At 36.8% G+C, this 18,330-nt stretch overlaps 1 protein-coding gene across 2 annotated transcripts in view; it reads right to left on the reverse strand.

The window, feature by feature from the left end:
- Positions 1 to 18,330, reverse strand: part of LOC134535038 (uncharacterized) — a 373,285-nt gene that overhangs the window by 219,056 nt on the left and 135,899 nt on the right. For both annotated transcript variants that reach the window (XM_063373884.1, XM_063373875.1), the window contains exon 2: positions 13,636 to 14,013. In XM_063373884.1, coding sequence (XP_063229954.1) covers positions 13,636 to 14,013 — 378 coding nt within the window. The remainder of the gene's footprint in view (positions 1 to 13,635; positions 14,014 to 18,330) is intronic.

Raw genomic sequence — 18,330 nt, forward strand, 5'->3', positions numbered from 1 at the left:
TTCTTATTACCCATATTACACCGATTATTCGGATTTTCGATTATCTGGATTTCCTTTGGTCCAGTTGGTCTAGATAAACTAGGTTTAACTATTTCCTTTCATTTAAGAAGACGATAGTATACATATCAGCTTGCCCTCAAAGGCTGGCATTTGTAATATGTGTACGCAAGGCTATGTTTTATTTCGATTTTATTTATTAATTTGTTTCAACGGGAATTATTAAGCTGGATTAATTCCATGTATTGAAATTGGCTTGAACGCATTGTGCCTTCAAGTGGGCTGTGACATACTTTTTAAAATAACTGTTTTGTCCATGGCATTTGATTTCTTAGACTTAATGGATGGCTTCATGTCCAAGATTTTTGGTTGCAATCAATTATTTCAAAGGTTTCTCTTTAATGCAACAGTGTATTGTTTTATTATATAACACATTGTTAACATCCTGAAGGATGCAAAAAAACAGTATTAAAAAACCATCAAAAATATTAAAACTTGTCTTATATACATTTTGTTTGCCTTTGAAGTACGCAATAAATTTAACGAGCTTTCCCTTACGTCCTATCACGTACCATCTGATCTCCGATCTCTAAAAGTAAAACGAAACATTAGTATTTGAAGCAGAATAACAAGCATGTGTTTTGAAACTGTTGTTTGGGAAGCCATTATTTGGCTGGGTGAATAAAGATTTTTTTTTGCAAGACCTAACAGGAGAATGGTCCCAGGCGGTGATTGGAACAAGATACGAAGCAGTCGATTGAAGTTGTACAAATGGGAACACACGTGGCATCTTTGTGCCTAAAACAAACAAAAGTTCTGAAACAATTGTCTACAACACATGCATGTCTATTGGCGAGCGATAATGAACGGCAATGGCATTTAAAAAAGTAAAAAATATACAGTTTTGTTTTAATGTGGGTGTTAAGTGCTTTTTACACATATTTACTAACAAGGGAAGTTAATTTTGTAAATAATCGTTAATAAATTTTTGCTTAAAAAACATTCATATATTTAACTTAGTTATTTGAAGTTTTGCGTAATTTAATAAAAATTATGTATTGAAAATATAAATTTTAAAAGTTATGAAAACTTATAGACATGGTAGACGGTTAAACTATTTATCATACTTTTTTTCCCTCCGATTCCAATTTATTTGAATCATTTATTCAGAAATTCGTTTCGTAGATAATGGAAAATTATGTGAGATTTATCACTTTTTTAGCTTACGAGAGAACTTTTTACGTTAATACTCTTCGCAATACGATACCAGCAGTAAATAAAAAAAAGCTTTAAATCGCATCGCATAAACGTAACGTGAGTAACGAGTAAATATGAGAACCTTCGGTCCATTGGCTATCACGTATGTGTCAGTCATAACGACCTCCTGGTTAATCGCTTGTGTGAGCATCATCAAGATAAAGAGCGATGACCATCTACCACATACCGATTCACCGCAACGGCCTGGGTGAAAGCAGATCCCTTGATAATATCCGCATACCATCAATTATTTCGTGAAAAATTTTTTAATACGGCACGTAAGTCACATTTAAAATAAAAATATTTTTAAAAAACGTACTTCACCTCCTATTACATTTATATCTGTCACGTGTAAATATAGAAGTAGCTATTTTTTATTTCACCTGTCTATCAAATGCTACAGTGAAAAATCACCTGACGGTTGTATACTGAAGTAAAGTTAAGTATTTAAGTCGTAAACAATGGCTTGAAACTCCGTAAAGCTCCAAAGTTATGATGGGCCCCGAACTATTTGTTTTCCAACTAATTGCTCATTAAAACATTTGCATCAAAAAAAGAACATTATTTCCGAAGCTGATTCCACCAAGTTTTTAGAAACAATAAACTCATTGTTTACGTTAAGTAATAACATACTAATCTTAAATGCTAAAAGAATTTGCTCAATTAGTAATTTGGGACGATGTTCCTTATCGCGTATCAAATTTATATTAAATATTTATGATGTATGTCTTCAAAATTAAAACTATTTTGGTAATTTTATAGTTTAAAATGACAACCTCATCAACTGTCAGATTTGTTTAATTTATACGTTAAAATACATTTGTTTACGTTGCACAGAATAATTGCTAACCCAGAGCAATGTTACTCAAAGTTTTACACATATTTTAAGAATACAAAAACATTTTGTAATTATACAGCTTTGCATCATAAAAACACTAAATTATTTTCTTAATTTTAATATTTTGAGTAAAAATTCAAATGGATATGCTTATTGCAATTAGTAACACTAAAAGTAATTTGTTTCTACTAGCGAAACTGTCCACAAACCTCTAAGCCGCTTCCTCACGCCCAGCTAACGTGGTATTATTTTTCGGGTTGAAGAAAGGTGGCACCATGGCAAAAACAAAATTGACCCGAATTCCAAAGGAACCTTGTTCAAATTCCAGTTTGACCATTCTGATCTTTCGGTTGTAATATTGTCGCCCGCAACACTTTTCTGTACGTCCCTACTTTGCATCTTTTTTTTTTAACCCTGAATGCTTACCACCCGCCATACATCGAAGGTTTTCCAGTTGCCTATATACCAGAAGAAGAAATTCTGCGTCAGTCATGTGACCGGGTCATGTGACAGGGTCGTGTGACCAGCAAGTTGCTCCGGTGCGAGACTGTTAGCGACCCCTCCACCTATCCCTGTACGCGGAGTGATATTTCTGCTCGGTACACTGTCGTTCTGGTTTGTTCTGAACGCCTTACTGCTGAGTGTATATACCCTTCCGCAGGCCAGAGCAAAAAGAAATGATAACTAGCAGAGAAGCACAGAATAACGTCACCCCGCAGCCTTGATCGCCGTCGTCCTACGCGCCGCCATGCTGACGAAATTCATCACGATGCCCATTGTTGGACATAGCCGCAGATTAGAGTAAGAGACACTTAAACTATTAACGAGTTCAGACTGGAGGAAGGAAGTTACTGCCATCGGAGAGCGAGTGCTGCAGTGTACGGAGGTAACTCGCTCGAGGACTGATTTATTCAACTCGCCCTGGCAAGTTTTGTACTCGCTGAGAGAGTAAGTTGTGAATTCTCGCTCATCGGATCTGGTTACAGTTAGATGGTCAGAATAGTGCCCGGTACCTTAAAGACTCGCCGACGAGGTGACACTTACTACACGTCGAGAAAGTAATGATAAAGCGAGGAAGCCAAGAGAGTGAGTGCAGAAAGGGGCTAATTACATCAAGGCAGGCTGGTCAAGGGCAGGCAGGCTACGGACGGTGGTACGAAACTTCGACAATAACTTACGATCAACAAGTTTGGTTCAGATAGGCTCGTTGTAACCCTTAGATTGTGTTGATATGGTGTTGATCGTATCGTTATTTTCGCAAAATAAGACAGGAGTCACGAAAGGAAACTCGTCGCCAGTCCTTCCTCCAAGTGGTCGATCCTACCAAAGGGGCTACTTGAGGAGCTCCTGCTAGCTGTTCCCGCCAACGAAGTACGAGTCGAGCGCTGTGGGGGAAGGAGAGTGCTACTAGGCGCTGTGGGGGAAGGAGAGTGATACTCAGCTCTGTAGGGGAAGGACAGCTACTCAGCTCTGTGGGGAAATGAGATAACTATTCAGCGCTGTGGGAGCCGGAGAATGCTACTCAGAGATGTGCCGGAAGGAGAGTACTACATGGCGCTGTGGGGGAAGGATAGTGATACTCATCTCTTTAGTGGAAGGACAGATACTCAGCACTGTGGGGAAATGAGATTACTACTCAGCGCTGTGGGAGAAGGAGAATGCTACTCAGAGATGTGCCGAAAGGAGAGTACTACTTGGTGCTGTGGGGAAAGGAGAGTGCTACTAGGTGCTGTGGGGGAAGGAGAGTGCTACTCATCTCTGTAGGGGAAGGACATCTACCCAGCTCTGTGGGGAAAGGAGATTACTACCCAGCGATGTGGGAGAAGGAGAGTGCTACTCGGCGCTGTGAGGGAAGGAGAGAGCTACTCGGGGGACGAGTGGTCACAGGAAAACGACTCGCCGCAGACCCGTGATTGAACATGACTTTAAGGCAAGTGACCACCTTCAAAATTCCATAATTTGTACTAATTCATAAAAGTTATTTATGTACATATTATTTTTTATTTGTTTAAAGAGGCACTTTGAAAATAATTGTAATATTATTTTCAGTCGCTGCGTCATGATAAGTTTTCGATGTATATAAACGTTTTTCTTTGGTTTATATATTTCGGTGACAATTATAATATGAGAAACTGACCTATAGTTTTATGTGGGAAGTTGCTTTTATTACTGTGGATCCCACGACGAAGTCATTATACTGTTTTGAATATAAATGCTTATCAATCAAATGAGCCTATTTGCTTTTAGACAGCCTTGTTTTAATATTTGTCTGCGGCTCAAGCTAAATATTTACAATATATTTTTAAAGAATTCTTTCAAATTTTTATAAAGATTTTATTGCTTGCTGTGCTAGTTATCAATTATTTTTATTATCTGTTTATCAACAGTATTAATTCAAGAGCGGGTCCCAGTAATAACAGAAAGTTTATATTTAAGAACTAGCCAAAAACTGCGGCTTCGCACGCACAATTTCTGAATATTGCTAAAATCATACCATTAAAATTATAACGTGAATAATTACAAACATTTTTTTCTAAATAAATGGACGAAATAAATTGTCAAATGCATAAAATATTTATTTCATAACTCTTTAAGAATGATATTTTGGAGTAGTTATTCGTTCGTCTTTTCTTTTAGTTTAGATTAACCATTTTATTTTAAAGCTTTTGTTTCAGTGTGTTCGAAGATATATTTCACCTCTTTTTCATTTCATGGGTAGTCAATTTAGAAAAACCTGAACTCACACCTAATTTATTTTAACAAAGTTTATGCCATCGTTTACACTGAAACTTTCTTTAAACTAGTTAAATATATTCTTAGGATTATTACAAATTTTTACCGTAGTACAATAACCTCCCATTATTTAAGGATATTTGAAAATATGACATATTTATTTATTTCAAATATAAAAATACAGGTATATTTATTATACAACATATAAGTTGCCCTTAGCTTACTTAACAGTATTACTTAAAAAATACCCAAAATAATTACCCCTCACCTCTTGCTCCCCAGGAATGCTAATTTAAAAATTAAGAACTAAGTAAATATAACAATATCTACTAACCAAACAAAAATCAAAATAAACATTTTTCTTTCTTTTATGAGCAGATGTGAAATCCGAAACCATTTTCATAAATTTATATTAATAATGAAATAAAATTGATTTTGTTAATAAAGATTTAATAAATTCCATAGCATGTTTAATTTTTTTAATAATATTAACACCTGTTACAACTTAAGAGGTGATATTTCTGAAAATGTTGAATAAGAGAGGGTAGGTGTTTATTAAACATTTCCTTTTCTTAAATTCGGTTTGATTTGATCAGGTTGTATAATTTAAAAATGTATAACTTCAACATGTAAGAAATAGTTGGTAGATGTTGCGTGCCTGTAAATAATACCACAAAACTAACATCCCGCTTGATTAGCTTCAGAGATATGACAAATTCAATCTAAAAAAAACTACATTTTCAACCCTTTAGCGTCGAATATAGAAACATGTTAAACGTTAAAACCAATATTAAGTCACATTTTTTACCTTATACTTGTTCAGTTTTTGACCTTCATATTACTTTTCTTGGATATAATTATGATTTGCTACGGTAAAATATTTTTGGCCCTGGTTCATTGCCTTAGGGTCGAATATCGAAATAAAGTGAAATAACTCTATTTGATTAATTATTTACGTAATTTATGCTAAGTTTGTTTACATCCAGCTTTATTTGTTATGCAGCTATGGCATTTTTATGATAAAACGTTATTTACTCCTTTTTCCCATCCTTAAAAGACGAAACCCGAAAAAACTTAAAAATAAAATACAATTCGTAACTTGTTCATTTTTGTTTATTCTTAATTTTGAACCCTTCGATCTAGTAAATTCGGAAATATGCATTTTATTTCATTACCACTAGCGTTACCATTTTACACCCCTTAGGGGATAAATCCTACAATTAACTAAAATAATATTTTCATTTAATTGTTTTTACCATTTATTTTCAATGCTTAGTAATTTAATTTGGAGAGATTTTTATTATTAATAAAAATAAACTTACCATTTTTTCAGTGATTACGGGTTGAAATTCGCAAAATATAAAAATTGTTGTTAGTATTTGTATGTTTATTATTTGCCCCAAATATCACTTACTAAGCTGTATTAATCCTAAAACTATAATTACTTATTTTTCACACCTTAAGGATTGAATTTTGCAGAATGCAAAAATTGTAATTGGCAGTTTTCTTGTGTGAGTATTGTTCCCAATTTAATTTATTACATTTAATTACACTCGAAGATAAAATTATTAATCTTTAAAATATATTTGCACCTTTTTCACACCATAAAGGGTTGAATTTAAAAAAATACAAATAAAAAATTGTGAAGTGAATAATGTTTAATAATGGTACCCAAAATCATTCATTACACGTAATTAAATACGGAATTATTATAATAATCATAGAAAGAAAAAAAGTAGAAACTTATGTTGTAGGTAACTGTTATGCTTTCAATGAATGTGCAAGGCCTTTGTTATGCCGGGAAGTCTGTGGAAACAACCCCGGACAAGTGGTTATGGTCTGCTGGTGGAGGAAATGAGTTGGTCAAGCCGTGAAGCAACACAGACCTCGGTGCCTTCCTTCCTAGAAGTGAGGACGGCCCAACTATCAAGGCAACACGTCTCCCTTGCAAACAAATGACCAACAACTCACACTCAGGCCGGTGTGCCAAAGACAAAAAAATACGTGTTTAGGTGTTGGATATGTTACACCTTTTCCCTTACCGTACCCCTAAGTGCACGATATAGGACACGGCCAGTCCCTTATTTCTAGTGAACGGATTTCGGTATCCCATCCGTGATCCATCTGTCGCTTAAATTCCGCGCATGCGCATAGCTCACTTCATCGTTGATTTCGTCCAGGTAGCTGACCCGCCATAACTCGTATATAGTCATTTTTATGATCATCGAGGAACATACAAAGCGTGTTGATGTGCCAAATTAAACTTTATGTTAGCGAAACAATCCTATAATACTTTTTGTACACTTTAATGGTAATAACATATGATCGCAAATTAAAAGTACTTGAGAAAATTAGAACGACGTTTCAAATTTTGTACAATGAAGCTGCTAACTCTAAGGGTTTTTGCCGTAACAATTGTATCCGTGGATCTGAAACGTCCGCTAGAATGCGTTGGAACCAGTTTATAGCATCGCGCATGGCACCTTTAATTGAAACGGTTGCTTTTGTGTTCCCTTACTGAGATTCGGTTTTTGACAAGTTCTGGAATACGGCCCGCGAGTTAGGTAACGGCTGTATCCTGACAAGGCAGTGCTTATTCGCTACCTTGCCCGAAATTTTTGGAATACCGGCCTCAATATAGTCTTTTCTACCATGGCTGAAATCCGAATACAAAGGGATGCGTCCACAGCACACCTACATCCCGTAGCAAATGCAGTCACATTGTAAATACGCATTTCTAAGGGATGGATAGAATCCTAATTCTTTTTCTGCTGGCGCTGCCTGTTGACAGTTGGTCTTACTAACGTAGTCATTTTGAGTCGTGATATCTACGAATATTCAGCAAAACACAAAATTGAAAAAATTTAATGAAGCGTGGATGTTATAAATGTTACTGATCGAAATAAAACAAGGTTTTAAATCTAAAATTATAAAACAATGTACTTATAATGACCACTTAGTGCCCCTATTAGTTTAAATCTGCCTTTCTATAATCTTTATTAACATTTTTATATGTCCCTATTTGAGTTTTCATTTACGCTAACAACGTTTTAAACAAATCTTTTGCTGAAAACTGGAAGTGATATTATATACAAATAATAAAAAAACTGTTACTTAGCTAATGGATGTAGAGACGCATCAGTGGATGCGAGTGTCGCATCCCTATAAATATCGATTTAGAGAAGACGCATGTAGGGATGCATCGGTATATCTTGTGAGAGTTTGGAAGCAACGCGAACGTAGCCGCGTCCAATACTATTTTTAATGGATCCCTTAACAAAGGATCCTTAACATTAGGATAGTATTTGGATGCAGCTCATATAGGTAGATGATGGAGGGAAGATTGTTGCCGATAACAGATAACTGAGCCGCTCATCCTTACAATGGCCACCCACAGAGACTAATTTGAACTCGGCCGTAAAAGGCCATATGCCAACACTTCAGTTTTTGATCGCTCTTGAAACTGGTTGCCAAAAAACCTCGGGAAAATCATAATCACCGTGGGCGTTGCCAAAACACCAAAAGTCCAGTAGCAGTAGGTACAGAAAGTCAATTGCAACTTTTATTATACTTGTGCTATGTAATGCAACCGATTGTAACATTCCCTCAATTTTATGTTGCATGGAGCTTCGTTACAATGTCATTTGATTTGGGTTGTATTTGTTAAAAAACTTAAATTTAAAAATATATATGAAAAGAAAATGTTATGTTACACGTGGGATTTTTAAGATGAATAATTTTTCAAAATAATATTTTGCAATCTACATCCACTCATCCAGCCCTTTATCCATCACACCAAATGTTCTTAGAAGAATTATTTGTATTTCATCCCATAACAACTTAATCCATCGGAAAAAAGTTTGTTTTTGCTCTTGGTCATTTAAAAACCTGATCAGTTAACAGTTATTTTTATAAAATATATTTTTGGATAATCATACAACGGAATGTACTTGTATATATTTTTTTCTTTTGTAGAAAGTAGAGGCGTAAATCTGTAGGTAATACAGAGAGAGGCTCGAGAATTTTGCGCGTGGGGTTCACCGACACAAGTCATCTCTCGATAGAGCACTGTTTTATTGTATACTGCTCATATTTTGTGCTTTATGCATGCAATAAGCAGAAAGCTTTAAAATATACATACATTTTCCGGAAAAAAAAATCATCATAGATTTGACATTTACGTGTATCGACCCGTTTCACAGTCGTGATTTTGCAAGCGCAAGCGGAGCCCATCTCTTTGGCCCGGTGGCGGGGAGGGTGGGGGGGGGGGTGGTGAGGACTGGTCCCCGCGGGATCTATGATCATGGTAGAAAGATAAGAGTTTTCTTTTATTTAAAAGAACTTTACAATGAAAAAGAAAAGTTCATGTTAACTCCAGCTCGAACTCATTTTGGATTTAAATTTAATACTGAACGTATGATCGGGGGGGGGGGGGGGGGGGTTGCTATTCTATTGGATGCGCGCCGTGAGCTGACTACTTCCAGAGGACATCCGGGGCGTGCCCGTCCCCTTCCCCCCTCTTCAATGTTTCCCCCTCCCCATCCCGTACTCTTGTACTTCCTTCCTCGTCACGCGCGCGCCGCGCGTCGCTTGGGCGAGCCGGCGTGACGCGTGCGCGAACCGGCGGACCGTGCGCTGCGGAAGGAACTGTAGGGGGTGAAAAAAAAAAACAGGGGAGCCATCGGTGCGTCGTGGTCGCATTGCCGAAAAAACCCAGGACTCTGCCCTCGTCCTTCATCTGGCCGGGCTGAGATCAGCTGCTTGTGCTGGCAACGCGTGCCGCGAACTGAATGTACCATCACAGCCGTGGCGAGCCGTCCGGCATCGGACTGTGTCCCCGGGAAGGCGCCAGCAGTGCTGATAAAGTCTTAGGGCTCAATACACCGCCAACTGTCAGGTCATCTGAGTGTGGTATAGGGGCTGAGGGGGCGACTATGCTGGGTTGGTGGCCCCAGCCGCTGGTCGGTGCCGAAGCTCTAACACCCTCCCGATCAACAACAGGGAGCGATCTCCCACAATTCTGTTTTCTTAAAAGCTCTGGAATGTTTATAAAAGCGAACTGGAATGTTACTCCCATCCTTTTAGGGCGCATATGTGGGAGGGGAACGTGAGAACGCCGGCCCTACACTCTAAAAAAAAAATTTGTACTTTTACAAGGGAAATTCTTGGAAACCCTGTTGCCAAGGATATTTCTTGCAAAACTACAAGGTAGAGCCTTGCAAAATCGCAAATGGTACAAAGCTCTGCCTTGTAGTTTTACAAGTAATATCCTTGGCAACAGGGTTTCCAAGGATTTTCCTTGTAAAATATACAAAAATCTTTCAGTGTAAGGTCGGAATAATCCTGTGTCCCGGGCCGCGGGCAGCCACACATTACCTCCAGGCGTCTTCGGGTCTTTGGAAGAGCTGGAGGACGCCTGCGGTGCTTCGTCTGCAATGAACCAGGTACACATCCGGTGGCACTGCCCGACACGCAGGAAGACACATTGCAGTACGAAGAGAAACAGGAAAGAGAACAGGGAAACTAGCAGTAGCAGGCGTGAGGGGGCGCATGCCAGCTCTTCAGGAAATTGTAGTCCCTAGGGATTTTTCCCGTGTCCTTACTTCGTAGAGGCCATGACAGCTTGTTGCTTAGTGGATGGATCAATGGCAGACAGTGTTTACTTACTCTTGACACGGGGGCTTCGGCATCTTATAGCTCGCACAGACATTGCAAGTAGGGGAAAAGTGTATTTAGGTATTTGCGGTTTTTATGTGGATGGGTGAAATGTCTGGTGGTCTTGTTAAGTTGGGGGAGGGTGTGCTTAATGGCAGTGGTTGTACCGTGATTGGGACCCCGCGGGGTCACAGCCGCGTGCTAGCTGGGGCTGAGACTGACGAACAGTCGCTCACCATCAGTGGGCCGTGCGCCACTGGTACGTAACCCAGACGCACACAAACACCAACGAGGACCGCAGGCTCCGAGATCCCGACCCCAGCTTGGTTGAAACTTTCCTCCCGCGACCCACTCTTACACCGGACGATCCTCCTTGTCCTGCACTGAACCTGCCTGCTTGAGACCGCCTCCTATCTGGGCACACGTACGGTCCGGAGAGCTTCAGGATAAACAACACGATTTGAAAACTACTCAAGATATTCGAGTGGGGTCGGTTTACGAAAAGCTTTTAAGAATTCCCTGAGGGCCAATAAGTAGTTTTGTTCCGGATCAAGTTTCCAAACTGCAATTTTATAAGAGTTAAAATGGCTAAAAGGCGTGTTTTCAGGGTAATTTTTAGGTATTAAAACATCGGTAGAGATTCTAGAAAGCACGCAAGGTCCTTGCATTACACCTTTTTTTCTTTATTTCTCCGCCAAATAATGTTTATGGTTGCCGCTCGGATTTCATAGTTGCCCTATGAACTACGAGAAGACTGCGCGCCAGTTCAAAGTCTTGTACCAGCGAGTGTCGCACCTATCATCCCGTCTCACTAATTAAAATACACCCCTGACAAGGCGGATCTCTTTAACAGTTAACGCAAAGGTGCATAGGAAAAATCGCGGTTATATCAGTTATTCCTTTACAGTATTTATCTTGAATACCGGATGTCTGCTGTAACGAAATATACTTTTCACTTGCTACAATTTAAATTATACTTCTTTAGGCGCGTTATGAGAAAAAAATGAAAATAATGTGTGTTCTTATAAATCTTAAATTTTAGCAATTGGTATTGATTACTGATCCATATAATTGAAAACATTTATATGTTGTGAATATTAGTGATTGAAATTGTGTTTATTTACTTTTTCAAATTTATTTTCTAATGTTGTTATATAAGTGAGGTTATTTTCCCGTATGCATACCGATGTCACATTCCTTGTAAGCTTCCATTGTCACTGACAGGGAGTGTCTGTGGCAGGTTTATTAGTCTCCTGGCCGTTTTCATTGGAGTGTTTTTGTGTGTTATGTTAAGTTCCCGTATGTATTATTTATTTGCATTATAAATTAAAAACTATTACGAGTTATATTATAAATAATAAATAAGAATAAATATTCAGTATTTTTTTTCATTATTTATAAAAAATTCTCAAATTATGAACAATTACTTAATTAAATAATTAATTTTTAAAAAGTTTTCGCATTAAATTGATACTGACTGAGCATTTTTAAAATTAACGTTTAATCGTATTTATTATATCACTCCAATCTTTTTATTTTTTTATTGAATTTCTACTTCTTTAGGCGCGTTTCGGGAAAAAAAAAGATCGTGAATTTTTACTCTGTTCATGCACCAGGCAAAGAAATTTTCACAGGATGATGGTGGACCCACCTGTATAAAAATTAGCCCGTATATATTCAGATTGTAAATATGATGGGGCATACCAAATATATTGGTGTGCCAAATGATAATAATAATGAAACTATCCTGGAATATATTTGGTAAAAACTAAAATAGTCAGAGTAAAGAGTAATTTAAAGTTCTAGAAACCTAAGGATATTGGTATTACAACAATTATAATACATTTTCTCCTTAGAATATTATGTCAGGCTTCGTAGCGCAGTGATTATAGTGGGCATAAAAAAGCTAAATTAAATGGTTCAAAATTTGGCAGTTATAACTCTTTCTTTTTTTAAAATTATGTATTACTGGTATATATAAATTTTGCTTTAAGCAAATATATTAATAAATGTTATTTATCATAGTGCTATAATAATATTATATTATGATACTTGATGTACTATATCCTCTATTTTTACGTAATATAATATTAAATTATTTACGTTTGTTAGGAAATGTTTTTCCATGAATTAACATAGGTAGCAAAATTAAAACTTTATAATAGTACAACAATCCTGAGGCAGATGGCATGCCTCATGACTTGTGTTTTGTCTAAATAATTTTTTATCTCATATTTTCTCTTCTATTTTTGGCAATTGCATTTTAATTTACTTTCTTTAATTTTTGGACTGTGCTTATTTGCTTCCCAAAATTATTGTCATTTTTAACGTAAATAATATTGTAAGAATTTTATAATTTTTATTAAATTGAGTATGGGTGCCACCAACGCAGGAACGGCGTAACGGAAGTGTATGATAACTGTGTGCGTGGGTGTGCAATTCTGCACTGTGACTCATACTGGAATTCCGGTGTTTTTTTTTTTTTTTTTTTTTTTTTTTGATGAGCGAGTGGCGCGCTCTGCACATGCGCGACACCCGAGTAGGACCCAACCGCTGGAGCAGCAGAAGAGTTTGCTTCGTGACGCCTAGTGGTGTGGAAAAGTTGCAGATTGGGGCCCTTAACACCTTCGTGGGCCGGAAACATTTTATGCAGAGAGACTGCACCACCGCAAGAGCGACGAGCACCGGTTTTTCGAATATTCCTGTATAATTTTTAATTAATTTTATTCGTAATGTGAAGATGAAAAACTTTAGCGGTGAACACACAGGCTAAATCTACGAATATATAAATAGTAGAGACCTGTAAAATTCGCGTATTCATTTCGCGATAGGATAGAGTCCAAATACTTTTGACATTATTTTGCTTCAGTGATTGGGCCACAGTTTATCTGAAGGACTTTGGGTCACAGTTAATCTGAAGGACTCTGGGCCAATGAAAAATCTTTGACAGAAGAATTAGCGACTCACGATCATTCCAGTCAACAGGTGTTACGAGTCGGTAACCGATCAGCAGGTGTAATTTGCACGAGTGCGTAGAGGATCATGGAGTGTATCCTTTTAGGGATTTGAAATCGCGAATTTTGCAGGTCTCTAATAATATTAGTAAGCTGCGTCGAGGTGAGAGATGTGTAAGAGTTATGAGGGCGCAGACTCACCGAAGATGATCATCTTCTTGGCGAGCGTCTGCTCGTCGTCGAAGGTGGATATCTGGCACATGTACTCGCCGGACAGCTCGGTGGTGGGGTTGAGGATCTGCAGCGCGCGGTGCATGGTGCTGCGGTCGCGCGTGGCGCGGTAGCCCAGGTTCAGGCGACCTTTGAGCACGCCCAGGTCCTGCGGCCGCTGGTCGGGCGGGATCCACTGGTACACGGGCTGCGGGTCGCCGTTGAAGAACCACTTGACGACGGGCAGCTTGCCCGGCTGGCGGTCCTGTTCGTCCACCGAGTACTCGCAGTCCAGCACCACGTCCGCCACCGAGCCGTTGCGGATCGCGTCCGGGAAGCTCACGGCCGTCAGCTTCACCGCCGCCGCGCCTGCAAACAGCGTGAACTGGCGTGAACTTCTTCCAGAAAATATTAATTAATTTTACCTGGCATTTCAAAATTATCAAATCCAGGGACGCAATAACTAAATTTCCAAAATATGGGGGGGGGGGGGCAATATACCTTTTTATAAAGAATCATCGATCCCCTCTATTGAAGCCGGGGGTCCGGGGTGTCCTCCCCAGGGAAAATTTGTATTTCAAGGTGGAAAATGGTGATATTTAAGCAGTTTTATTAATCTAAAAATTAATTACACAGCACTTTCTTTTCCCCCGTTTGCCACAACTTGCCCTCCCCCCCCCCCCCCCCCCCTGTTGTTGCGCCCCTGACAAATCTGTCACTATTTTGACAGCCAATAAACATGATATGAGTTTTTTTGATAGAAATGCAAACCATATCATGAAGTAAGTAGCCAGTGGCATTGCAGTTAAACCTAAAAAAAATTCAGTTCTGCAATAAATTAAATTCTTCTTATTTGTACAACCCAAAAACGTTAAAAAATTTAACTTTGGCATACTAATTATGCAAAAAGTTATGTGTTGTATATATTGTTTTCATTTCCTGAAAGTTAAACAACTGAAAAAGTCTAAAAGTTGATCAGTGATTAATATAAATATAAAATCATGACCTGAAATGGGAGGCACTCCCTTAACGCCGAAACACTGCACGTTTTGACGTGAATACGTATTTAAAATTGCTTCCACAGTGCGGGGCAATAAAAAAAAACAACAATGATAACAAAATCGGGGGATACAGTTTAATTACACAGATGGGTAGCTAAAGGTTCAAAGAATTCGTTACGCTAAGTGAGGACTGTTGCGCATCACGCGCGGTGGAGGGGGAAGCGCCGCCATTTTGAGGTAATTTTGCTGCGTTTCGAGATTTCCATTTGGTATAACTTTTGACTTGGTGGGATCTATGACGTTCGTTTAAGTTTCAATCACAAGCTCTCGTCAAAATCTATCGATTGCATATATATATAAAATTGTGTAAAATAGTGTAGTTATATATGATGTTAAAATTTAAAAAATAATAAAAATATATAAAATGTCGGCCTATACGCGACTTCCCAGTGTTCAAGCATGATTATAACATACACAAAATAGTATATTTTATATTTTGTATAGAAAATATTACCTGTTACGTACACATATTCACGTACAACACACGGCCGTGTCCATGAGACAGTCACACTGCATTTTTTTATCAGAGTTCGCAGTAATACTGGGTTCACATTTTTGTGGTGTCCCGGGACCTCCAAATGTTAAAGTTTTTGTGTAAACCGTTCCATGGAGGGCTTCACAGTATTAACTGCACACATTAATAAGCATCACAAAACAAAATAAAGTAAAATTGTTTAATATTAGATTAAATTTCCCATGGCTTAAAAATAACTATGTTTAAATGAAACATCAATAATATAAAATTATGTGGCAATTTTTGTAAGAAATGCATAGAAATTATCCCGAAACACGTATTTCATATATGCAATGTGTCGTACAAAGTTACATCTTTCTTGTAGTATGAAAAACTATTTCTGGGCGACTGGTTTCCAAAGGGATGTCTTTGTCAAAATACAGAATTTTTTTTCTGAGTATGAAGGTTGTGTTTTGTCACACCCTCTCCCTGACGTCCTTCTACCATCCGACACCAAAAACAGTCGACGACACCCACTATTGATGATATTGGTTACTAGCAGTTGTACTTATCGTTGACCTGTTAAAACACCACACCAAACCTGTCAGTCCACTTCAATATTTACTATAGAGCATCCCACTCTTAGATTGCAGTGTGGAAGTAAATGGGCGCATTCTCTCTCTCTCTAACACACGCCGATTGCCGTTAGCACTGTCCTTGTTTCTTCGTGCGTTGTTGCCAAATATCAAAAGAAATTTTAAATTTTAATTTTCGGACCAAGCTTTATTTCATATTGTATAGAATCAAAATACGCATCAGGAAATGCTTATTTTAAATAATTAACAATATTTTAAGTGTCCGAAAAAATTAAAAAACATAACTTATTCGCTGCGAACTGTTTTTAAGTATTCCGATATGTTTCACATCAAAAAAAGGAAACCAACATGTGTATTTCATTCAGATTTTTTTTATTAGTAAATTGATGCCTTAGGACGCCACCGAACAAATTTTAAGACAAAAACTGTACAGGTTTCACTTAAATAATTTTTTTAATATATTGAAATGCATTTTCTCACAAACTGACACATCAAAATGTTGACCAGCGGAAAACATTTTTTCTATTAAAGATAGATGGGGGACGAAAGCGAGAAAAATGTTCACAATGAACTGAATTAGTTTTTAAAAGCAGCCCCATCTCAATTGCTTCTACAGTTTCCGTGGAAATAGCTGTTAAAGATGTGTCTTATCAGTACAAGAGCGCGCGCTGCCGTCGTAAGAGGAAACAGGGTCGTGTGTTTAGATAAGTGGTGTTCTGTCCTACAAGCAATTTCAAATACATGGCTTCCTTAGTCAACAAAAAATATTATAATCGATTCTTGAACATAATATGTAAAATGTATGAAATAAATAAGAAGGAATACAATAGCGATCATGGTACAAAATTTTGAATTATTTTTCTATCCTTCTCAACACCAAGCATCTTATCAAACATTGTTTTAGACAAAGTTTTGGAAAATAATTATGATATTATTACAAAAAATTTAAACAGATTTGATAAGGTGTCTACTAAGGCAGTTACGTTTTTTGTCCGGTGAAAATTGTTTTCGAACCCATGCAGTTATGGCTGGTCGTATCAAAAATGTATTTAGAAAACATTTTTCGGCATTAGGTAATCCGAGTTATCATACGTTAAAACGGATTCGATATTATTCATATTATGGGAGTTGTTGCGATTTTTCTGTTTTTCAAAAAATCTTCCCCATTTCGAACCAATTGTTCGGATTTTTCACTCGACCGAGAATTTCCATTACCGTATTTTATTTATCATTTTGGACATGACTTGTCCAAAAATACGGCATTTATCGGGCCCATGAAAATGTGATAAACATATATAATTATATATATAAATATGGGATTTTTAGAACAGAAAAGAAAACTATAAGAAATTTTCGTCTACAATAGGTAGTTTTTATTTGGAATTTACATAAAAGTGGCATTATTACAAATTTATATGTGTAATAGTATAAAATATTATAAATTACGATATGATTTCTTAAAATGCTTCTTGTTCGATTCAAATTACAAAGACACTGATCTCCTGAAATTCGTAAAGTGTTAGAGATTTGGCAACAGCGCGCGCCATAAGCCGTGTACTGCAATCTAAGAGTGGGACGGGCTATAGCTATTAATATACCTTTTGTTCACATGTTAGATGTAACGTGCAGTATTCAATATTTATTTGCTTCAAATTTTTACAAAATATTTATTCTAGTGATAAAACTTTTCGATGAAAAATAGATGTGCATTTAACGAAATTATAAAAAAAATATTGCAAATGGCTATTTATATTATTGAAAATCCAAAAAGATGGTTTTAAATTTTTTTGCCTCTATGACTGTTTTGTCTATTTGTCTGTTTGCTTGAGCATCTATCGAAAACTACCTTACGGATTTTGATTAAATGTTTTTTTTAATGGAAAAATCTTTTGCTAACTTAGAATCTAGGCTATGTATAAATACAAAATTCCACCCTTAAGGGGGTGAAAATGGGGTGGATATGTTTTTTAGGATAATTAAATTTATCTCTGATAATAATCAAGCTTAAGAAACGATAATGGTACCAATAATATTAACATTCGGAAAATACACACCACAATTATTATATTTTGTAAATTTAAACCCTAAGAGGTGAAAAAGAGGTAAGTATGTTTTAAAAGTTAATCTTTATATATCAGAATTTAATTAAGCGTAATGAAAGATTTTTGGTTTTAATAATAAATATAAAAAACTTACAACAAATATTTAATTTTGTGAAATTCGACCACTAAAGTGTAAATAGGGGGTAATTATGTTTTAAAAATTATAATTATATCTCCGAATTTATTAAAGTTAAATAAATAATATTTGGTACCAATAATCATACGAAAACATAAAACCGAAATGTTTATACTTAGCGAAATTCAAACCTTAAAGGGTAGAAAAGGGGTAAATATGTTTTTTAAATCAATAATAATATAACTCCGTATTTAATCAAGCTTAATGAATTGTCTTAAGAACCAATAATTAACATAAAACACCTACCATGACAATAGTTTTTTTGAGAAATTCAACCCCTAAATGTTGAGGTTTTTTTTGAATATTATTAATATTATCTTCGAATTTTATTAAATGA

This window comes from Bacillus rossius, chromosome 1, assembly GCF_032445375.1.
Source record: "Bacillus rossius redtenbacheri isolate Brsri chromosome 1, Brsri_v3, whole genome shotgun sequence".
NCBI lineage: Eukaryota > Metazoa > Arthropoda > Insecta > Phasmatodea > Bacillidae > Bacillus > Bacillus rossius.